The sequence below is a fragment of the Lagenorhynchus albirostris genome, chromosome 11, assembly GCF_949774975.1.
Source record: "Lagenorhynchus albirostris chromosome 11, mLagAlb1.1, whole genome shotgun sequence".
NCBI lineage: Eukaryota > Metazoa > Chordata > Mammalia > Artiodactyla > Delphinidae > Lagenorhynchus > Lagenorhynchus albirostris.
Genome location: NC_083105.1, coordinates 42,332,686 through 42,357,014, shown reverse-complemented (window position 1 = coordinate 42,357,014; position 24,329 = coordinate 42,332,686). Strand labels below are relative to the sequence as shown.

The following is a 24,329-nucleotide window of genomic DNA, read 5'->3' as shown; positions in this document are numbered from 1 at the left end:
TGGGTAGAACTGGTTCAGTAAGGGTCTGAAGTCAAAGTTCATGGTTTGTTAAAGAGCCTTAGCTGGTTAGAATGGCTGTAATGAAAAATACCCTTCAGTTTTTATATATTCCAGGCCACTGTTACTGTAAATTGAATTTTTTCCTTTTCCCTTTCTCTACAGTACTATTTGGGTGTCTATTAGAGAACCAGAATATATGCACTCCCAAACTTACCTCCTCACCCTGACCTGTTCTACTTACCTGCAATCCCCCTCTCAGGTGATGGCAATTCTATCTGTACAGTTGTTCAGGCCAAAACCCTTGCAGCAGTACTGCCCTTAGAACAAGACAAAAGGAGCCCTGTGCTTTGAAGAGCCAGTACTACATGCCTATCTGGAACTCATACTTGTTCTATACTCCAGGTACTCACTCCAAATACCCTGCCTAAATGACCTTGGCTATTTCAGAGTATTAATGACCATTGTGTGCACTGGTGTGTTAAGGCAGGTGGACAGATTTTGAACATGCAGGCTAGGAATGTCCACACAAACGTGCAGGAGGCCCCTTGCCATACAATTCAGAGGCAGGAATGGGAAGACAAGGAAAGTGGGACACAGGCAGAGGATCAGCTTCCTCACAAGGAAGCTTCTGGCACAGGAGTTTTAAGGATCTGAATTTCAAACCTGGACCTCCAGGTACTTGTGAAGGTGTATTTGGCAGGATAGTAGTGTGGGACGTATCTTCACTGAACAAAACTTTAAAATATTTAATCACTGGCGTCTCCATTGCACTCCTACCCCAGGACGGCAAATGTTTAGAAGCATGCCTGTCTTGCAAAAATCCTTTACTCGCTTTCCAGTACCCAATCCACAAATTGAGTCAAGAAATCCCAACGGTTATGCCTTCAAACCATATCTATATTCTGTCCATTTCTCTCCACTTCATCACCACCCTGATAATTTCAGGGGAGACCCTGAAATACTGCCATGGCCTCCGAACTTTGCCTCCCTGATTCTACCCTTGTTGTCTTATCATCTACATTATAATCTATTTAAGACATCCCAATCACTTTCTTCAAGTCTCTGCTCAAATGTCATCTCAATGAGGGCTTTCCTAATCAGTCTAAAACTGCAACCACCCAATTTCCCTTAATTTTTCCCACAGCATGTATTACCTCCTAACGTAACTGAATAATTTATAATTCCTATTGCTTATTTCTGTTCCCATTACTAGAGTATGTCAGTTCTTCCAAGAGGTCAAAAATCATTGTTTTGATGTGTCCCGATCACCTAATACATTTCTTGGCACACAGGAGCTCAACATATGTAGAAATTTTAAGACTCAAAAGCCCACATCTGTCATAAAAAGAAAATCAATGTCTTCAAATGCTTGACAGATTTTTCATAATGCATCCTACTTTTTAAAGTTTTCAAACTGTAATAAGAATTTATGAAAAGACTTCTAAAACTTACCATACCAATACATGTATTTGGTAATAGTTTTTTTTTTTTTAATAAGTTTACTTTTGGCTGCGTTGGGTCCCCGTTGCCGCGGTGTGTGGGCCTCCCACTGAGATGGCTTCTCCCGTTGGGCTCTGGGAGCACGGGTTTCAGCAGCCGTGGCACTAGGGGCTCAGTTGCCGTGGCTTGCAGGCTCCAGAGCGCAAGCTCAGCAGCTGTGGCACACGGGCCCAGCTGCTCTGAGGCATGTGGGATCTTCCCAGCCCAGGGCTCAAACCCGCGTCCCCTGCATTGGCAGGCGGATTCCCAACCACTGCGCCACCAGGGAAGCGCTGGTGATAGTTTTAAAAAATTGAATTAACAACTATACATGCTAGGCCTCTCTGAACTTTAAATGCTACTATAGTCTATAAATGCTATCTCAAAATACATCCTACAAACCTTCCTTTTCCTGAGCAGCATGCAGCTTAATATTGAGAGGTATTTATACATCATCCTATTGCTTGCTAGTAAGAGTAATCAAAAAAAAAAACACAGTAATGGAACTGAATTGATAGAATTTTCTCTTAGTTGGCAGATACCTGCTTAGAAGTTCATTAATACTGGCTTAAAGACATTTAACAGAAGTTAGAAAGTTATAAAGTGTTTACTTTCATTTACAACTTGATTACAAGATTATAAAACTTTTAATCTTATAAACTTCCTAATTTGCAATATAAAGTAGAAACTCATGCAAAATATCATTATTAAAGATTTGGATAAAGTTCAAATGTCTTTAAAGAAATAGTTAAAAGCCAAGTAATCATGAAAATACAAGTCAGGTCACCTTCATTAGTGCATAAAGGTCTGTGTTCAGACTGCAATTTAGACTTCTTAGCCATTCATCTCTTCATTTTTAAAAATTCTATTCAGTAAAAATATTTTATAAAGATTCTTATTTCCAAAATGCTGAGTTGAAAAGGTTAACAGCTCTTCAACTGAATACAGAACTATTTTTCTTCACAGATGCGTCCCTCTAGCTGCCTTCCTTTTCGCCTGAAGTTGATGAACTGTGCCTCCTAGTGACCAATTTGTATAACACAGCTTAGAGCAACTGAGAATTGAGAAGTGTTCAAAACACGGCTATTACAACCCGTTTACAGATCAAACACCGTCAGTCAGCTGTCTCTGTCCTTTCTATTGTGCCAACAGCCTAACTTTAGGTTCTCATTTCTCTCCTTCATGCTCTTGTAGCAGCCCAGCCACTTGAATCCACGCTATCTAATACACTGCACTGCTACCACTTCCATTCCTAAATTATGACAGAAAAATTTTCGGTTTCCTCCTATTCACATAAGAGAACATCTCAACTCCTTACTCTAGCATGAAAATCCCTCCACAGAAATGTAAAGCCCTACCTGCCCTTGCAATTTAGACGCTCCTTCCACTCAACCCTAAGTGAGCTCGTCACTTATCTACTTTGTGCTGTTTTTGCTTTTCCTAAACCTCAGTAACATTTGAGCAGGCAACACTGTACTGATGCTCTGACACCCGGGCCTTCAGGGATGGCAGTAGAGAAACACCAGGTACTTCAGTGACTGACAGTGGAAGCACTGGTAAACTTGTTTGCAGGTTTACTTTGAACACTGCCCTGGCAGATTAGCATCCAAGCCTCTGCCTTCCAGTTAAGAGCCCATAAACACCTAATATCCTAAATCTACTTCTACTCAAACTAGGTAAATGCTCCTGTTGCTTGCAACTCAAGTATCTGACGGATAGCCAGTGGGCAAATCTCTCCTTTTAAGGGACTAGAATACATGGGGAAACTCCCTCTTTTGCAGTCTTCTTTTACAACATAGCACAGAGTCTGAGAACAGACTTCAGTTTGATCACTGACACCTGCAAAAAAATGAATAAATCAGTAAATAAGCAAAGGCCTTTTTTAGGTGGTAGAGGAGGAAAAGTAAAAGCAGTGAGTATAGAGAATTCCTTCCAAAAATTCAAGGATACAGGAAAACAGGTGGTATGATAAACTTGCTTGGGTGCTGCTGTAAATGGCAAGGTTACTTAAGAAGAGGAACTCAGGTTTCAAAGACCAAGACTGCAGGGTGGAGGGTGCATCACAGATGACAGCTGACAGAGAACCAAGGAATAAGAGATGGAATAAAAGAATTCTGTAGGGTGGCCAGGCCCAGAAAGATGGAGGAACACTTCTTACCAAAGATAGAACCCAGGAAACCTTTTTATGGCAAGCTTCCACACTGCCACTAAACCTATCAGGAAAAGCAAGGCCCCAGGTTAGAGGCAACAAAATCGCCACACAACTCATGACTACAAACTATTCAACAATCGGCCTCCTTTAACAGATCAGAAACTGGAACATTTAGCAGTTCTTGCTTCTAATGAGATTCTATTTACACTTTTGCTTAAGTCATTGTCTCAACTTCACTTGTGTATGCAGGGGCTCTGGGAAAGATTATCATGTAAGGAAAAGCGAAAAACCCGGAAGATGGATAAGACTCCAATCAGAATTCATCTTCAGGTTGTATTCCTAAATCACCTTTCTGGAACTGGTTTACTTACTTCTGTAATGCAGCTGTTTGCCTCCTGTTTTCCAGGATATCCTAAACCCTTTTCTAAACCTGAAGTTCTTCAGCATGCATGGCTGATGTGGCTGTGATCCCAGCCTTTGTTCTACCCAGGGTCTACTATATTAAGCAGCCCCACTTTTGTGCTGAAAGCACAAATCGTAAGCCAATCTCTAAAGATGGTTGGATGCCAGGAGTCTTTTGCGTCCTTCAGCCCCACCTGCTGCCTAAAACCTGCAAATAATGGGTAAGAGTGGCAGCAGCCATTTCAGACAATAAAGCAACTTTAAAGGTGGAAGCCATATGTCAAGGAAAACAAAGCAGAGGATGAAGCTCTCAGAGCAGGTGCGAGCACTGACAGAGGCCAAAACAGCTGACATCAAACACTTGACTCCAACAAAGATCAGCTGGGCAGCCCTGTTATTTACCTTTTACCCTTACATGTCGAGAGGGAATAATTACCATTTTCAAACAAGTATTAAGATTAAATAAAACATTATTTCTATTACCTTAAATGGCTGAATACACATTTGGGTGTGCTAATTAATACTCATTTGGGTGCTAATTAAGATTTATAATGCAAAGTCCCACCTAGTCTGAAATACAAACAGTACAGCAATGAAGCTTTCTTCTGAACCCCAAACTATGTAATATACCCAACCTTTGAAAAGAAATATGTACTTAATGGTCATCCTATACTTACCATTTAAGGTTCTTTTACTAATCAAGCCTGACATTTTAATGATCAGAGTGAGCTAATTAGGTGTACATTTGGTAATCTCAATTGTCCAGACAAATTCAAATGATAAGATTCCAGTATGATAAAGTAAAACATTCTTTCTCCATAAACAGGCATACAATATATAATTTAACCTTTCCTGATGTTTCATTTTGGGAAACTATTGTAGCCTTTGTTTTATCAATACTATTATAGCTAACTGTATTTTCCAAAGACAAACTGTGGCCACTACAAGATTCCAGTTCCTCTCACCTTCCCCAAACTTTATCATTCCTCCAGCAAGATGCAGAGTCCTCTCCCATTAAACCCTGGTGGCTTTGACTATAACCAACAGAGTACAGAAGTGATGACTTCCCAGGGTAGGATAAAACTTTGCCTAATTCTTGGAACCCAGCCACCATGCTGTGAAACAAAGTCTAGGTGGAGCTCTAGCCACAGCCCAGCTGAAGTCTCATCCAGCACTGACCACCTGTGCGTGAAGAGCCTTCAGATGATTCTAGGCCCCATCCTTCAAAGCTGCCCCGATGATGCTCAGTAGAGCAGAAATGAACTACCCAAGCACAGTCGGCAAAAATAAATCTTGTTGATGCTTTAAGTGCGGGGAGTGGCTTTTTTATGCAATATTAGGTAACTGCAACAATTGATTCAACTCTCCACATTCTCATAGCCCCACTGAGTTCACAGAACAATATACACGGTCCAGTTTTGTGGTTTTATTGGTTTTCCCAAAATAAGCAACTCAGTATGCAGAAATGTGACAACTACAAAGGAACTTGGAGCATCCTGGTTGACTTAGGAGATTGAAATAATGAGAATCAGTCACTTGTTACATGGCCCCGTACAGTATTATGGCTGGTAAATTGGAAGGAGTCCAGATAAACCCTACTCCATCTACGCATTGGCTGTATAAAAATTTCCTGTATAGCTACCATCTTCCTGGCTCCACACTGGAAATCAGAGAATCCAGCAGTGAACGAGCATTCCTAGAGTCCTTCTTGAACTGGCAATACCAGTTCAGAACTAAAGAACCAAAAAAAAGTACGTATTAATTCAATGAAAAAGAGACTTGAGCTAATAAGGTATGTGCACAAAAGACCCAGGAGAAGGAAGTGAAAGAAAAGACAGCCAAGCATAACTGAAACAGTACAAATGTAGGTTAAACAGGGCAGGTTGTAGATGTGCAAGTTGCTCTAAAGGTTCTGGGTCCACTCACCAAGCCAACTCAACAGCAAAAGGACAACTAGCCTAATCCAGGTCTAAACCCACATCTGGCCTGAAGACTGACACGTCTCACTGTCCACCCCTAGACGGTCCACCCACAATGTCCAGGGATCCAGGTTAATAAATGTTTGGGATGGAAAGGGATGGGCTAAGTAATGACAACTTGGAAGTTTTGGAGCATGAGGTATCTAAATACAGTCAAACTTCATTTAGTTTTTCCCTAGATGATTTCTGGACTTCACAAAAGGAAATAAGTCAGCATTTTTAAAAAATGAAATCAGATTTTAAAGACTGATTTTAGGTAAGGGGGATCAATTATTCTTTTCTTCTATTTTTATCTCTTTATAAAAAACATCAAAAACCTTCAAAATGGGGGCATAGGTTTATATTTATTATCCAGTTTTAGTTTCAGGGTTCTTTTGTACACCAAGTAGGGACACCTCTTAGCCAGGAGCCATTTTGCCTTTAGAATCAACAACAAAAACAGAACAAAAAACCCCCAACTAATTCTGAAATTAACTGCCAGAATCTATTATAAAAGGTGATCCCAACCACAAATTCCAGGTTTTCTTATGTTTAGGAAGCATGTTTACTAATTGCTCATTATATATATCAGGTTCTAAGTACTCCTCAACTACTTCAAGAACTAATGTGTTCTCTCATCAGTGCCCACTACCATCTTTCACAAGACATCAAAATAATGAAGCTAAAAGAACAAGTGGTAGATTAACTCCAAAGCTTATATTTAACCATTCTACTATCCAATGTATCAACTATTTTATTCCCATATTCATTAAAAACAGATGGTAAGGGTCGTTTGTCTAGGGCTGCCAAAGTTTCAGTCTAAAATCTTTTCCACTTTTATTCATGGTTTCTTATTCCTATAGCGCAACCTCACCTACAATTCTCAGTTGGATCAGCTACTACTAACCCCACCTGTTTGAAGGTAGTTACAAATATGTACTGGGGTAAGGCTGGAAAAAAAATCCTATTGTGTTGGATTAACTCTGAAATATTCAGTGTGTACTCAGTTTTTAATATATTTCCTAAGTCTGTCACCTGAAAAGACCTAGAAATAATAACATCCCAAGAACAAGCAAACCCATCACCCAGACTTGATTTCTAAGTACCACTGCCCATTAAAGGGAACCAGGGATCCTTGGGGAAATAGCCAGTTTCAGAGCTGGTACAAAAAAGCCTAAGATGATCCCAGAAAATCTTTCTGAGCTATAAAGTATGCAAGAGCTCAAATGATGCAGGACACACCAAAAGCACACAGGAACCAATTGTAAAAGGATACCATTGATCAAATCTGAGATGACTGAAGCATCAAAATGAACTATGATTACACAGTAAAACTTCCTGACTTTGATTAATCATACTGTGATTCTGTAAGAATGTCTTCCTAATGAAAAAATACAGCATTTAGAGGCTAAAAGGGCACAATGTCTCCAACTCTGTCAAGTACTATAGAAAAAAGATATATGCATGAATATAGAATCATGTAGCAAAAACAATAAATGGCGATTTTGAGCAAAGGATGTACAGGAATTCTTTCAACTATTGTAATTTTAGAGTTAGAGAAAAGTTGCAATATCCATAAGGGCTTCCTTGCAAAAAGCAATCTGGAATTTAAGAGGATTCATTGCAGATAACCTTGAATCTATTATTTAAAAAACAAAAAAAACCAAAAACCTTCATCCCTTACTTTGACATTCTACCCTACTTTTAGACCCAGCCTCTAACCAGCCCCAATGTTCTTACCTACGAATGGTTGCCTCTTAGTCTTAATCATGTCTTACTTTAAAGTTATCTTCATGGAAAGGTCATCATCACTTGAAAACCCCTTTGAAAGGACTTCTACAGCTAAGTCTTCCATGGCTTCGCCCCTTATGTCATCCATTCTTTCACTGCCTTGAAAGTGCCATGGATTGTCCTACTTCAGGACCCTCATGGTGTGTCTCCTCTAAAACCTTCACCTGAACTGCTCTCTGCTCGGAGGCTCCATCCTCGCTACACAAACTCCTACTCATACGTGAATTCCCAGCTAAAAGCTCTTACATAAGATTTGAGTATTCTGGCAGAAACTTTTACCACTCCATGAAAATTTCCGAGCAACAACTGCTTAACTTCATTACGAAAGAAAAATGAATATTAATACTATGAAATCTGTCCACTTCTGGCACTCGCATTTTTCAACACATCCCCCAGTTCCTTATTTTCAAACGTAAAATACATGAAGACCTAGCCTTTCTGAAGAACCGACAAGACAGCAGAAGTGGAAAGCACCAGACCTTCCACGAGTTCACCTACTGTGGCCTGGACCTCGACCGACCGCTGGACATATCCTAGGAGCAGCTAAGGCAGCTTCATGGCGCGCGAGGCAGTGGCGGCGGCCGCACCGCCGCCTGCGGAGGAAACAGCAATGGCTGCCGAAGCGCCTGCGCAAGGTCAAGTAAGCGGCACCGCCCAAGGAGAAGCCCGAGGTGGTCAACGCACCTGCGCAATGGGATCATCCAGCCCAACGTGACGGGCAGCATGGTGGGCGTCTACAACGGCAAGACCTTCAACCAGGTGGAAATCAAGCCTGCGATGATTGGGCACTACCGAGGCGAGTTCTCAATCACCTAAGAGCCAGCCCGTGCAGCACGGGGCCACCCACCCCTCCCGCTCCATCCGCCTCAAATAGCCTGCCGGCCAATGAAGACACAGACTTCTCTTTAAAAACAAAAAGCACCCACACAGATGAAGAACTAAAAAGTACTGCTTTTAACTAACACATCCCCGAGTTTCAGAATAATAAAACTCAAAATAAGAGATCTACAAAAGCTATAAACTCTCAACATGAAAAGTAAGCAATTTGATTGTTTCCTGCTGGCAATTCATTATTTCTAAATTGTTGTGCTCCGTTTCTCGTTTACTTTACACTTAGTCAATACCTCAATTTTTTAAAAAACTGAAAAAGTATGGTATATAATGTCAAATGGAAGAAACACAAGATAGCGTGTATATTGTATTTTTTGAAAATAAAATTAACTGAATACAATTTAAGTTTTCTAATAAACATTTATCCTTAAATAATTCTACACTCCAACAAAGATGTTCCCATTTCTCTGAAGTAATCCTTAATTAATCCAAAAACTTGGCTCTTTCTCCAAGTTATAATTTTAGCATCTGGATTTTTAAACCAGTATACAAAAATCACCACTATATAAGTTAATCTCAGTTAATTTCACCATTATCATTTACATTTATTTTTCAGCTATTAGCAACTTAGTGCTTTAAGTAGCAAACTACCTAAATTATAAACACGGATTTTCAAAACAAAATCCAGTTCACAATTACCAAGTATATATACAGTGCAGAAGATTAAAATCTATGTTAGCATCTGATTTCTCTTTCCTAAGGTTCCTATAAAGAATGTATGCTTCTTCAAAACTATCCATTAATTCTGTACATTTAAATAACATTTGGCTTGACTTAAATAGTCAAAAATATAAAGGCTAAAATTTTTATAAGACTAACTCATAAAAAAGGACTCAAATTCTAAACCAAGCCCTAAAACCAAGCAAAGAATATTTGAATATTAAATAGTTTAATATTTCTGCATGGTACAATAAGGTTTTTACAATGATTCAGTTTTATTTTTATTTTCAATGATGGGAATGGCCTACAACTCAGATAACCCACAAATTCACTGTCTTACAAGCAGCAGAAATATACAGTTAATTCAGTTATCTTAAGGGCCTTATCAAATACACCAATGAATACCATTAACCCGTTCACAGAATAATTAAAATGTTTCTATCAAAGCTAATGTGTCCTTTTAAGGTTTACGTGTTGTTATTAAATGTGTTAAAAAGGAAACAGAGGTAGAATCCCACGTTTTAAAGCACTACTCTGTAAGCCAATTCCACACAATTAAGACATTTTTATGTCACATAAATACTAATACAGCTTCAGTGAACTAGATAAAATAACGTTCAGAGATCCATGTTAATCTAAAAACCAATCAATTTATGGAACTGTTGTTCTCTGCTTATAACCATATTTGAATTAAAAAAAAATTTAAGCATTACTTTACAGGTGATCATATGGGATTTTACCATTTCTAGAGAGAGAATTTCTTGGTAGTCACTGCCTGGGCTAGAGAATACTATAAACTGAAAATGTAAAGACAAAATTCGAAGGGCCTCAAAAACATCTATAGTTAACTCAGAGTATAATCTGTAGAACTAGGGAATTCCTTTCTGTCTCGTCTTCCAATAACAAACATGATTTAGCAGAGCTTGGGAGGTTGCTCTTAAAATGACACATTTTACAGGCCATCATGGCCTAAGCATTGAATAGCCTACTCAAAACATCTCTACTCTCCACTCTTTCAAAAAAAAAAAAAGTATATACTCATTCTTTTTTAAAAACCACCCAAAATATCACCAGTACATTTTATAAAATTAAATGCAGTTTTATTAAGGATTTCAAATTACATATGTCAAATTTCTAGAATGGAATAGAACCATTTTGAAACTGGAAAGATGGCATAGATGAACACTGATATCCCTTGAAACTCCAACTTTATTTAAAAAAACAATTCCTCTGCAAACCATATTCCCCCTTATATAACAAGATGAAATAGTATCTACCTCTTCACTTTGGCAACAGCTATTTCCTAAAGGAATAAAAAAAAAATAGTGATTTTGCTACTTCTTTAAGTTCATTAAAAATGGGATTCTATCTTTAGATTAAAAATTTTAAGTTCAGAAAAAGCTGTGTTCAGGTGAGCTATGGGTACAAAAGAAAAAAAAAGTCACAGAATGTCTAATCAAAACAACCAAAATCATTTTGAAAATAAAGAGGAAAAACAGGTGTTTTCATGGCATTTTCCCCTTTCCCCCCCTATAAGCTACTGCAATTGGTTAAGGATTTCCAGTAGTTAATAATATAGAAGGAACTCTAAGGCCTTCCTATAATTACAACCCAATTAGTCCATCCTCACTGTCAAAGCTTTAAAGTTCATCCGCAAAAGTAACAGTAATTAGCCTGAGGTATTTTAAACGTGGCTCTACAGTCTCTAATTTAATGGCATTTCCCCCCCTCTAAAAATGGTCTTATTTCTACTTTAGTCCCATGATATCTGCAGTATTTGCTACAATATGGTCATAATTAAAAGAGCTGGAAAAAAAATTCTTGGACCTTTTCAAACAGTTGCTCATCCATCCACTTCTATTAAAATAGGAGCCACACAAAGATCTGCAAGGGTTGCCTGACCGGATCCAGAATAAAGGTCCTTAATCTTTGTTTTCCAGTTTAACTATCAGACCTTGGTATAAATAAAATGCTGAATATCACATACTTGTGGTACAAATAGGTCCAAACTTTTGAGCTTTTGATGAGACTGAGAAACATTTCATAAAATTTAACTTAATATGCCTTAACACATCTGTGAGGTAGTTAAGTAAACAGTACTACCCATTTTAATAGATAGTAAAACAAAAGGCGTGGGTAAATGACACACTCATACTTTAAGGAATAAGAATTGGAATTAACTGTAGAGGCTTGGGGCCTTTTGTCTAGTTCTGACCAAAGGAAATAAAATTTACCCTTTTAATCTTTCTATTAAAAACATTAAATCATTTAAGATTTTGTTTTCTTTTTTAATACTCTCTCATTAGTAGATGTAGTACCTCTTCCAAAGTTGGCACCCTTTTCAATAATGCGGTAAACTGGGTACATAATTTAAGCTAGGCGTCTGCTTCTACCTGAATTAGTACAAAATTAAGACATTATCTCTGGAGAACTAAAATTATATTTGACATTTTTATTTTAGGCTGCAAAAACAAAAACGAGCAAACAAACAACAAAAAACTTGAAATAGGCTTGTCAAATGATGTAAATTCATCCTTTCCAGGGAAGCAGAAGGTAGACCCTACCACAAAGAAAAGATGCTTAGTTAATGGAGGTTAAATTTTAAAAGTACAGTTAAAATAAAAATAATGAGACTTAACTTCTGAAAATACTAGGTTTTATTCACCTCCCTGTGGTAACCAATAACCATACTATTAGTTAATAAGATTTCTTTATAGTAACTGTCACCTGAAATACAAAAATCCATTAACAATCTAAGTTATCAGGTGTGGTCTTACTGGAAATTCTTAACCATATACTTGTCTTGACAAGTATTGTTTTTTAAATGATGAATTATCTTAGTATAAGTCACCGTATTTCTGTAACAAAGTAATGAAAGGCACAGCTAGTGCAAGCGAACTTAAACCCATTCAACTACCCGCTGAAAAAATACTTTGGTTCTTCAGGAAAAAAATTAGCAAGACAAAAAATCTGGTTCATTTCACAGTTCTGTTCATTTTCATAACTGTAATCTAGTAGTTACAAGATAAAAATACTCCAGGAAGAACCAAATATGTAGCAATGAACAAACATGCGTGAGAGAATTTGTGCATTCAATGTATCTGGCAGAAAAACTAGTTAAAATGCTAAGTAGAACAAATTTGGTCTTTAAAATATCAGTTCCTTTCCTTTAAAAAAAAACTTGAGTCTACCAAGAAAATACAAAAACATAAGGCTGTAAGTAAATAATAGTTGTGTTTAGGCTATTACAGTGCAGGTTATCCTCAAGGCCACATACATCCTGCTTCACTGCTGCTTGCACTCTGCTGGGTTTTGATCCTTCTGTTAAAGGAAAACAACAAGTCAATCTATCTTTTTCTACCTGCTTCAATTTATTTTTCAATAGTAGTTAACTATCTTAATTATCACATTATCTCACTGTTCTGTCAAAATTTCTGCCAAATTTAAAAAACTAAATGATGGCAAATTATTTATTCAAATATTACCAAGTCACAAAAATGCTAAAAAATAAAAGCCCCAATTTTACATTGTAGAATGAACTCCATAAAGTGAAAACATTAAGCTATCATCTTAAAATAGCCAAGCAATTTGTTAAGTCATATTACCAATTATTTTTGCCTTTTAATAGATCAGTTATTCTAAAATACTAATTCCATTCATATTTAGCTGTTAACCCCAATTCATGCCTATTAGAATATTTGATTTTTTTTAACTACCCTCTGTTACCTGCTCACTAGGTTAAAGTATCTTCTGGATATTTTTACAGCACAAGCAAATGAATAAATACATTAAAGAGAAACCAGAAGTTCCAAATGAATTCTGATAACATACTAAGCATTCTGTGGGAGATAAAGTCCACATGACAACTTCCCAGGAATAAGAAACTGGGACTCTCAGATATGGAGCAAAGAGATGACTGGGAGAACCTAGGAGTATTGCTCCCCTATTCCTGTGCACGCCTGCATTCAGATGATTTAAAAACTGACCTATGTTTATTATAAGCTTTCCTTTGGGGAGAAAACAACCTAAAGAACACAAGCAATAAGTAATTTTAAGTGCTTCTAAAAAAAACATTAAAAAAAAATGCCCAAGATAATGTGCCATTAAAATAGAACCTAGGGTTATTTCGCCTGAAACTAGGAAAAATAAAGGTCAGAACCAAAAATAAACGTTTCTTAGGAAAGGTGCATTGAAATTACATGTACTATTGAAATGCCAGTGAGGAGAGATTTATTAAAGACTTTAATAGACTAAAATAAACTTTACATTAAGAAACACTAACTCATATTTAACCTGCCTTAAATTTAACAGAAAGCAGCACTAATTTTGCTCACCTTTGGGTCATAGTCTGGATCATTTTCCTCATCTCCTTCTTCTTCCCCTTCCTATATTAAAGTTCAAAATGCATCCATGAAGTAGGTACATAATAGGAAGAAACGGCTCATAATGTAGGGAGAATTTAATACAAGTTACTCTATAAGTCAACAGATTTTCATGATTACAGAGTTTGGTGACAATGCAATTTAATTTGAAAGCTTCTAATATGAAAGATTTCCCAACACAACTTGAGACATCCAGACAGGTTTTATTGAAAAGATTTACTGCAGCCAACGTTGAAAAAGTTTACTGCAGCTTTTGACTTCTTCAAAGAGCTGATAACCCTGCAGCAGAACAGAATTATTTGAAATAAAAAAAATGTTCTGAGTTTTACAATTTATTTATTGAAACCTCATACATACATTGTTTGGCTGTAGAATTCTAAAACCATATTTTTTTCCAAAAACTTTTTTATCCCATATCACAGAGTAATGATTTATAGCAAAGGAATACATAAGTCACTCAATTTGCTTCTCAATGTGTTAAACAGAATTATTTGGTCATTTGGTAAACATTACCTCATCCGCTTCTTCACCTTCTTCATCATACTAAAAAAGGGAAAAAAGGAGACATTTGAATGACACTAACAAACATCTGAAAGTAGCATTTAGTTAATATCCACCATTGTATCCCCTAATATCTAAAGAGAGGAAAAAATACATTCCCTATAGTGACTGATTATAAATTAAAACAAGGACAATAGCTTCAGGAATCACCCAGCTCAGTGCCATTATCTAAATCTGACACTTTAAAAAATTAAAATAAAGAACACAGTACAATCACGGATGAAGTATGCTCAGATAACTATGACTGTAAATATTACTTGCCTGTACAAAAAGGACCTAAAGGCTATGTGAATGATTGCCATTTAACAAGAAAGATATACAAAATATTTGAGAGCAGCCTAATTTTACCTTAATCGTTACTTAATATTCCTATGGATAAAAATTCCATGCTTCCTAATAAAAATTTTTATCAGTAGTAGAAAATGTACAAGGTTACGTTTTGTTTGGTCAAAGATGTGTAATGGATTTACAACACTAACCCAACATAGTAAAGTTTTACTACTTCAGAGAAAGTAGCCTTCCTAATAGCAGGAAAATAAAAACTACAATAAATGAACCCAAAGATCCTAAAAGGACCTACTTAATTCAAGGAGATTATCTAAAAGGACATAAGTAATCAGCCTAATTTTGAATTATTCTGTCTTGCTTTTTAACAATTGCATCTATTCATTAAACCTCTCACTGATTCTGACTATCACACCCTCATCAAACGATTTCACTGCTGGATTCAAATTCACTCACATCATCATCATCATCTTCAATAGCTTCTCCAGTAAAGTATAACACTGATCTTGGGATTATGCGCTCACGTAAAAAGTGACCAATTTCAAAGTCCGCAGCAAGGATAGCTTCAGCATCATCATCCTGTTAAAGAAAAATAAAAGCACAGGATTTAATAACTTATTTAATTTGGCATATGCGAGACTTGGATTTAAATCATATGCAGAAACTCTCAACTTCACTTTTAACTTTAAACTTTTAAAATTATCTTACATGTGCATGATCAAATAGTCTCTACATATGCCCTAGGTTTACAGGTTTTTAATAAAAATAAGTTTAATAAAAATAAGCAGGCCAGTATACATACTGGTTATCGCTTAAGTTTTCTCTAGCTTAAAAGTTACAAAAGCAATTTTGCTATATGACTACAACTTTCTTTTTAAAATATTAATTACTGAAAACACCAACCGGAATAACAGCAAGAAAGAATCTCAGGCTTTTCCAAATAACATTATGCATATGGCACATAAGACCAGAGAAGATCATTTCACACTTCCTAAAAGACAGCATCCAAGCATCTGTGTAATGCCAAGTGAGATACTGTCCTACTTGATAAAGACTAAGTCAATCTAGGATTTCTACTTAATGGCAAAGTACAGCACAGAAATGCTGTTGATATTATTCAAAATTAAAATCATTCCACGATACTAAAGTTCTAGTTCTATGATACTAAACACTGAGTAACTATTTTGTGAATTCCTGAATGTTTATTTTGATTCATCAACATAATCCACTCTAACAACAACAATAAAACACCAAAGGGTCGTGGGGGAAGACTTTGAAGGAAAGAATTCTAATCACAGGCAGAGGTGTTCTATCCATAACTCAAGATTGTGTTGGTACCATCAATATTTTGCAACAGACTTAAGCCAAATTCAAAACTGAACTAGCCTACCTTGCCTGTGTAGATTTCTTTAAGGCTGTTCCTCATTCCTGGCTGTGTGCTAGGCACATTTCACAGTTTTCGGCTATATGACCACATATATAAAACCAAATTTCCATCGGAATAATAACCACACAAAGAACTCTAAGTACAATCGGGTTAGTGTTTAGTAAATAGTATAAATGATTTAATACATTCTATTTTCAATAAGGAAGAAAACTAGTCTTGAAAACTTGAATCCCTCACAGCAGTATTTGCAAGTCTCAGAAGAAAGGACTCTCTTTAGCCTTTCACCATTTCTCAGTAGAAGCACCAAAAGCTATTTTTTTTTTTTTTTTTTTTTTGCGGTACGCGGGCCTCTCACTGTTGTGGCCTCTCCTAGCGGCCATGGCTCTCGGGCCCAGCCGCTCCGCGGCATGTGGGATCTTCCCGGACCAGGGCACGAACCCGTGTCCCCTGCATCGGCAGGCGGACTCTCAACCACTGCGCCACCAGGGAAGCCTCAAAAGCATTTTAAATGGAGTAATTTTTCACATGCGTAAAGGTCTTCCTCTATGCATTGCAAGCCTCAGAACAAAATACTAGTAGCAACTATTCTACTCCCTACATTTAAGAACCAGTCCTTTAATTTCATATTTAGTAAACAATTCAACAAATAAATAACAATTCAGCTTACCAGATCTCCACTCTCAGGAACTGCAAAATTGAGAAAAGAAATTCAAATGAATAAAAAGTAAACAAAGCTTACAATAAAACAACCATAAATACCCGAAGTAAAACACTATTTACCTTCAGGAGGGGCAAAAAAATTAAAGAAAGAGTCATTAGAAACTGTTTTGGTCACAGTACGAACTGTCCCACGTCCCTTGTGTTTCTGCTTCTTCTTAATGGTTTTCAAAGTGACATTCTTCCCTTTTTTCCAATCTATCTGGCACCTTCCAAAACAAAGGGGAGAGATGGTCTATCACAATTAACACATTACTTTCAATTGCTAGGAAAGCTGAGATTTTTCTAATTAAATTTCTATTTAATTTCAAATTTAGAGGGGAAATTTGTGCAGCTTTTTGTAGCAGTACAAAGAGAAAATTTTTATTTCTAAACAAACTTTTTCAATAAATATATTTACAATTACCACAAACTCACAATAAATTTAAATGTACACTCCTTTGGAAAAATATCTGTAATGGTCTATGGAGAATTCTAGGAAAATGAATAAGCCCTTCTCAGCAAACGTTTTACTGAAATGTTTGGAGATAAAAATGTATGTATGTACTAAGCAGACACACTAGAAGATACCAAATATCACAAATCATAAGTAAAGCAAAAACAGATATAACACTCTGTTAAAGTAATAAAATTAAACTTACCCTGTACAACCCATAATTTCTGGTCCATCAAAAGAAAAAGGATCAGAATCATCTGGTTCTGACCTCATCCTATATGTCTTTGTCAATACTTCATTTGTGAAATATTCATTGGGTTCAAAGTGAAATTCTAAGACAAAACTCTTAAAAAAAAAAAAAAGAAAGAAAGAAAAAAAGAAAAATCATAAAAAGTAATTAAATTCCTACATGATAAATTTCAATGCTTCAGTAAATAAAGCTTAATCTATGATTTTTATAAACATATAAAATCTTAAGTGACAAAGTCCTACTCTGGGAAAGAAAGGGTCAGATAAATCCCGAAGTATCTTAAAAGCAAAATGTGGCACAAAATAAACTGAATAAAACTTAGTTCAGCTAACACTACTATTTAGTAACATGTTTATGACATAGGTTAGGTAGAGCTGAATAAACTGACCAACCCCCCACCCCCACCATCTCCACAGAGAGGGCTTTAAACCTTAGACTAGAACCTAGCTTGACAGAGAAAAAGCCCAACCGTATCACATGTAATATAAGAACTAATAGCCTACAGAGCCTTTGCCCATGCTTTACATAATATTGATGGTTTTGGAGAGAAGCCGTTGGCTGATCTTTCATAATGGGTAAGTGGGAGCCCTCTAACATTTTTGTTTTATTTAATTCCCAGACACATGTCTTTTAATACAGAATAAGCATTTTCTTATTCATGTTCCTTTGCTATTATTTTTATATACATTTTAATCTAGGATCAAAAATTGACTATATTTCAAAAATAGTTTACAGAGGGAGGAAAAGGAATAAATACTGCATCACAACTGTCAACATCCAAACATTTATTTCCTACCATCAATTAAGTATCAGTTTTAATTTCTTCCCACTTCCATGTCTAACCCTTGAATGTCACCTTTCTTTAGAAAGTTCCATTTATCTACTTGTAAACAGCTAATGCTACAAAATTGAAAATATTTCAAAATTTTTACCATAGGCTGACCAGCATCTGAGAACTTCACTTTAATATCTTTCAAGTGCTTCAGAATAGGTTCATCATGTTCCTTCAAATTAAAAAAAAATTAATTTGATAAAAATAAAAAAAATTAAAATGAGTATCTGAATGGCATACTAGTGTTCTGTTATTAGACAATAAGCACTTAACTGACAGACATTTTATTGTTCAGTTTTATGTACTATTATGAACCATAAAGACTTAATTCTCCAGGTTATGCCTTATACTGAAGCTAGTTTACTTAGTTCTACTTTCTATCACCATTGGCTGAAAAAAGGTGACTAAATAGAGAACTATATCATTATACAGACTGAATGGGCTGAAAAGTTCAAAATCAAGTCTAAATAATTCATGTTTGCTTTAAAAATGTTTCCAGATCTGGACTTCCCTGGTGGTCCAGTGGCTAAGACTCTGCGCTTCCACTGGAGGGGGCACGGGTTCAATCCCTGGTTGGGGAACTAAAGATGCATATACCACACATGTCGTGTGGTGCAGCCAAAAATATTTTTTAAAAAAAGTTTCCCCAATCATTAATTGCTGCCTTTTCCAGCTGCTTGTTCCTTTTCTACTTTGCTAAAAAGTAGAAATGCAGTAAGCAGTCATTGTTCTGAGACAGTTTCTTTTTCTTGACATTAACGTCCAACAATCACAATACAAGGTAACAAGTACTACAATGCAGATGATAGCGGCTCAAGAAATGATTCAGATTAGGAGAGGCAAAGTTTCCCAGAGAAGGTGACATCTGTGTCAGTTTCCCAGGGAAAATGACAATTGTTAAAATAGGTAAATATTTTTACAGTATTCTTTTAAAATACAAATGTCCCTTGGAGTAGTTGTTTCAGACTGAAAAGGTCTCTGGGGTAGGACAACTGAAACTCCCCCATCCTACCACTACACTCCACATCTAAAAACAGAAGGCACAGGGATATATGAGAAAGCATCATACAGTGAGATAAGCAATTACCAAAGGGACTATTTCATTATCTAATTTTTGAAAACAAATTATAATTTATTTGATTACATTAATCAGAGCTGCAATTTTCCTTCTACCAATAACAGTTCTTTCAAAACAAAGCAATCATGGGAATTCCCTTGTGATCCAGTGGTTAGGACTCCTCGCTTTCACTACCAAGGGCCTGGGTTCGATCCCTGATTGGGGAACTAAGATCCCACAAGCCGCATGGCGTGGCATGGGCCCTCTCCAAAAAAAAAAAAAAAGAAGAAGAAAGCAATCATTCTATAAAAATCAATAATAAAGAGACTAGTCATCAGAGCCATTTAAACTTCAAAGGTTTACCCTTTGAGGTAAACTGGGTTTTTTATGAATAAAATTACCTGAACCATATCACTGAGCAAGTCAACATTCTTAAAAACGGTCAACCAAAATTCAGGAATTCCTTTGGGGTCTTCTTTTTCTTCATCCTTTTTCTCATCTTCAATCTTGGCCTTTTCTTTTAGCTCCTCCTTAATAAAAGACAGCATTCATCATTACTGGATACCCAGATTAGACATCTTGATAAAATTTTTCACATCCCCTTAACTTGCATGCAGTGGCAGAGAACCCAACAAACCCTCAATGACTAATTTTAACATTTAGCCAAAGAACTTCTAGTCTAATTGTGTAAACACTGCTGTTACCCATACCAGACCTTACTTCCATAATATTTCTACTACCATACCCCTTCCAAAAAGAAAGCCACTAGGACCATGAGCTGTAGGAAAAAAAATTCAGCTTCATGGGAGAGAAGAGGAAAAAAAAATAAGACTTAAGCACAGTAAAGAGGAAAAGCAAAAGAAATATAAACCCTGTCCATTGCCTCACCCATTGGTGCTCTTAATCAAAATATATTCTCTTAATCACCAATGTTAAAACATCAATGCTGGAGAAACAGGTCATGTAACAGAGCACTGGATTTGTATCACAGCTCTGCCATCTATAAGTTGTGGGCAGGACATTTAGAGACCTCCATTTGCACTTTAAAAATGGGAACAATCCTTTTGTATGTCATCATGAAGTTCAAACGAAAAGTTTATATGAATCTATAAACTTTAAATGCTATAAAAATGCAAGGAAAAGGTGAATTTGGGTACAGGTGGAGTTGGGCTAACAGTGGATCATCTGCACTCACTATCCATCTCACAATAAAGATAATTATTTCCAAGGTATAAAAACACACTAAATTTAAGTTAATACCAACCGAAATTTCATCTTCCTCATCTGGTTTCCATTCACATTCTTCTTCTGTAGGTTCATAAATGGCATTAATGATCTCAAATCGCTAAAATGATTAAAAACAAAAACTTGCATAAAAACACTGGCATCGAAGCTAAAAACTAGATGTCCCTCATTAAGAATGCTTAAAGATTTAATTAATTCATACAACTTGAATTGCTATTATCGATAGTTCTCCCAAATTCCTCTAATAACCATTTTGCTGACAGTTCTAACAAAAGTTTGTTTATATTTCCAGAGCTTTATTATCTTCTTGAATTTTACATTAAAAAAACAAAGTATTAGAAAGCATTACCTTATCAAATAGAGGTTGATAGAGAACAGCATACTTTCTTTCAAGATCATGAACTTCCTCATAGAACTTGGCTTCTATCTGTGCACATTTAACTTGAAGGTTTTTGAGAGCATTCACGCGTCTTTTAACTACCCTAGGCAAGCTGAAAGGTTAGAAAGCACCAGTTATATAGCATCACAGTAAAACCCAAGTAACACTTCTTTTAGCATACTGAAATTGAAGCATAAAAGTTAGTAACAGCTTTCCTATTTGAAGCAAAAGGTACATTCAAAGTAATTAAAATTCAAGAGACATAAATACACAGACCTCTTGACCATAAAACATTTCAAAAGAGGAAATTTAACCAGGTACAGTAAATTGATAAGAAAATGTAAACCGTATCACCAACCCTAAATCTTTCATCGTAATTAAGTTCAGCACTGGGCTCGTCAGTGCTGGCATCTCAGTTGTAAAATGCAGTCTAAAAGTTAAAAAGTCACGGACTGGGCTTCCCTGGTGGCGCAGTGGTTGAGAGTCCGCCTGCCGATGCAGAGGACACGGGTTCGTGCCCCGGTCTGGGAAGAACCCACATGCCGCGGAGCGGCTGGGCCCATGAGCCATGGCCGCTGAGCCTGCGTGTCCGGAGCCTGTGCTCTGCAACGGGAGAGGCCACAACAGTGAGAGGCCCGCGTACCGCCAAAAAAAAAAAAAAAAGTCATGGACTAACCATCCTAACAATAACCTGAATAATTTTTAAAAATATGTACAATTGAGGGAATTCCCTGGAGGACCAGCTGTTAGGACTCCGAGCTCCCATTACAGGGGGCACAGCTTCAATCCTTGGTCAGAGAACTAAAATCCCACAAGTAGCACAGCACAGCCAAATTAAATAAATAAATTAATAAAATATGTACAGCTGACACTTGAAACACAAGTTTGAACTGCATGGGTCCACTTATATGCAGGTATTTTTCAATAGTAAATACTAGAGTACTACACAGTCTGTGCTTGACTGAATCCATGGATGGAGGAATCGCAGACACAGGGGGATGACTACTGATTAACTCCTGTGTTATTCAAGGGTCAACTGCATATTCACCTGTGTCAATTATTAGGGGAAAGAAGGGGAGCATATGTGTTTTTGGAAAAAGAATGGTATCCTACACCGTTATTTTCTTTTTAGTCTCAGTATTTAATTTGGAATTTGAAATTACGTTAAATAAGTATGTAAAATTTTATGAAGAGGGGACGTAGATTTTTAAAATAACAGCTTTTCTAAGATATAATTCATATACAATTCACTATAGGGCATAGATTTTTTTTTAAAGGTTATACACACCTAGTTTATGAGCCCCTCAAAAAATGATTAAAATTATGAATCCCTCTACCACCCCAAAATGTTCACACTCAAAAGTTCCAGAAGTTCAGGGCATCTGTACAACAGATCCAAAATCCAGGTTAGAATTTCTTGCCATACACAGATTAGTGTAAAGCAAATTAATTCTCTACTTAACCACTTTAGTTAAGGTAATCAGAAGTAAAAACAAACAAACAAAAACAAAAACCTAAAATACAAACTCTTATTTCTTACAATTAAAATTAAGATGTTGTCAAGGTGGTGAAATAGCTTGGTCAGCTAGCCTCCCTGCAACTCCACATCTCAAAAAAAAAAAAAAAATCAACCCTGGAAACTTTAGAACCATGAAGCAAACAACTATTTCTCACACACTCACACACACCATCATACCATGAGCAATTTCTGAGTAAGACTGAAGGTTGTCTTTCACTGGTACAGACAGGGTGAGCTGCAACTTGGAAGGCAGGGATGGGGGTAGGTGGGTGGTGGTGACCAGAGTGGGCAGCAGTGAGGACAAGGTGGAAGAAAGCTTTTTGCAGAAAAGCTTTAAAGTTCTACACTTGCCTTCAACACTCACTGCCTGTCCCCTTCACCCTTCACAGAGCCCAGTGCCATTGCTCCTAGGATAACATGAAGAGTTGATGAAAGCTGGACTGGCTCAGAGCCCGTAAGCACTCACTCTTCCACCTCCTCCAATCCTGGAACAATGGATTACAACCAAAGGAGACTGGTTCCTCCCAAAGCAGCCAAGAAAACTGCCTGTAATTGTCAGCCAAGTCTGAGTCTGAGGTGACTGGAGCTCTCCTTAGGCTCAACCAGTCCCCTTTCTCTTTTGCCATGAGACTGTTACAGACGGAAGTCTAATCTCCATTCCTCCCTTAATACTTATTACTAGAGCAACTGATATCGCCCAGTGTGCTGGAGGTATAAGGCCAAAATAACTAGACACTTGAAGAGTACTATGAAAGAATGAAATATTTAGCATCTGAAGCATTATTAAACAAAGGATTTAAACAAGAATGTAAATACATTTAAAGCGTTGAAGAAAGATACATCTTAACTGAAACAAGACCAAGAAAGCTAAAACAAGGTGGGAATATTAAGTATGAAAAATACAGTTAACTGAAGTAACCAAAAGTTGGACAAACAAGGTATGTTCAACTGAAGAAAAAATCCATGAGGTTTAAAACCTCTTCAGAAAGGCAGCAGGAAAGACAGACAGAAAAGCTATGAGACATGGAGGCACTGGTGCCAAATGAAACAATAGCTGAAAAAGAGAAGGGAGGTGGATATCTGAGGAAATGAGGGTAATGAATTTCTCAGTTACAGAAACATGAAAGCCCTTATTCGAACCACTAGACACGTTAATGAGATTGATGACTATCAAAGAAAAAAGAAAATTCTAAAGATATCCAATGAAAAAGCAAACAACCTACAAAGGAAAAGGTATCAGAGGGATATTGGGTTTCAAAGAGAACACTGTAGACAAGAAAAACTGAATTTTTAAGATATTTAAGAACTTTGAACTTAAAATTTTCAGATATGAAGGCAAAATAAAAACTGTATAAAGTATATGAGGCTTTAGGAAGTATGCCACAGATATTATATTCATGAAAAATAATTTTCAGGAAGTAAAAAAAAAAACCCAGATGCTATATAACATATGGGTGAATCAAAAATATCTTGATAAATTTTATTGTTGCCTTGAAAGAAAAAAAAAGAGGCCTAGAGGAAGTATATTATTGGTGAATTTAACAGATCAATAGGGGTAAATAAACTGGGGTATTAGGTTATGATCCATTTTACTATAATAACAAAAACCAAAATGCATTAACTTTGAAACCAGCAGAAGACAACTTGATCTTTTCAATGGAAAACAGAAAAGGAGAAAAAAGTACCATAAATTAGATAATAAGAAAAGAGAAGAGCAATTAACTCCAAAACAATACCACTTCTAAGAAATGTAAAGTTTGAAATTACTAATAAAGAAGAACACAATCATACTAGAGTAAGATATAAGGATGGAAAAAGACACGCCAGATAAATAAAAACCAAAACAAAGCTGGAGCAGCTATCTTAGTATCAGACAAAACAAAATCTATGACACAATCCACAACTGACAGAATTATAGGATGAGAAAGATAAATTAAGAAGATTTT

General features: G+C 36.5%; 1 protein-coding gene across 6 annotated transcripts in view; it reads right to left on the bottom strand.

The window, feature by feature from the left end:
* Positions 1-11,765: 11,765 nt before the first annotated feature.
* The window catches only part of NAP1L1 (nucleosome assembly protein 1 like 1), a 32,594-nt gene continuing 20,030 nt past the window's right edge, over positions 11,766-24,329 (bottom strand). For 2 of the 6 annotated variants that reach the window (XM_060165255.1, XM_060165257.1), the window contains 12 exons: positions 20,835-20,976; positions 20,505-20,585; positions 19,642-19,770; positions 18,284-18,355; positions 17,307-17,446; positions 16,729-16,874; positions 16,616-16,635; positions 15,018-15,140; positions 14,229-14,258; positions 13,668-13,718; positions 12,583-12,654; positions 11,766-11,893 (listed from right to left, as the gene is read on the bottom strand). In XM_060165255.1, the coding sequence (XP_060021238.1) occupies positions 12,619-12,654; positions 13,668-13,718; positions 14,229-14,258; positions 15,018-15,140; positions 16,616-16,635; positions 16,729-16,874; positions 17,307-17,446; positions 18,284-18,355; positions 19,642-19,770; positions 20,505-20,585; positions 20,835-20,976 (970 nt within the window). In that variant the 3' untranslated portion in view covers positions 11,766-11,893; positions 12,583-12,618. Of the gene's footprint in view, positions 11,894-12,582; positions 12,655-13,667; positions 13,719-13,898; positions 14,259-14,958; positions 15,141-16,615; positions 16,636-16,728; positions 16,875-17,306; positions 17,447-18,283; positions 18,356-19,641; positions 19,771-20,504; positions 20,586-20,834; positions 20,977-24,329 lie in introns of those variants that run through there. The other 4 variants (XM_060165253.1, XR_009543356.1, XM_060165254.1 and 1 more) reach the window with 4 other exon arrangements.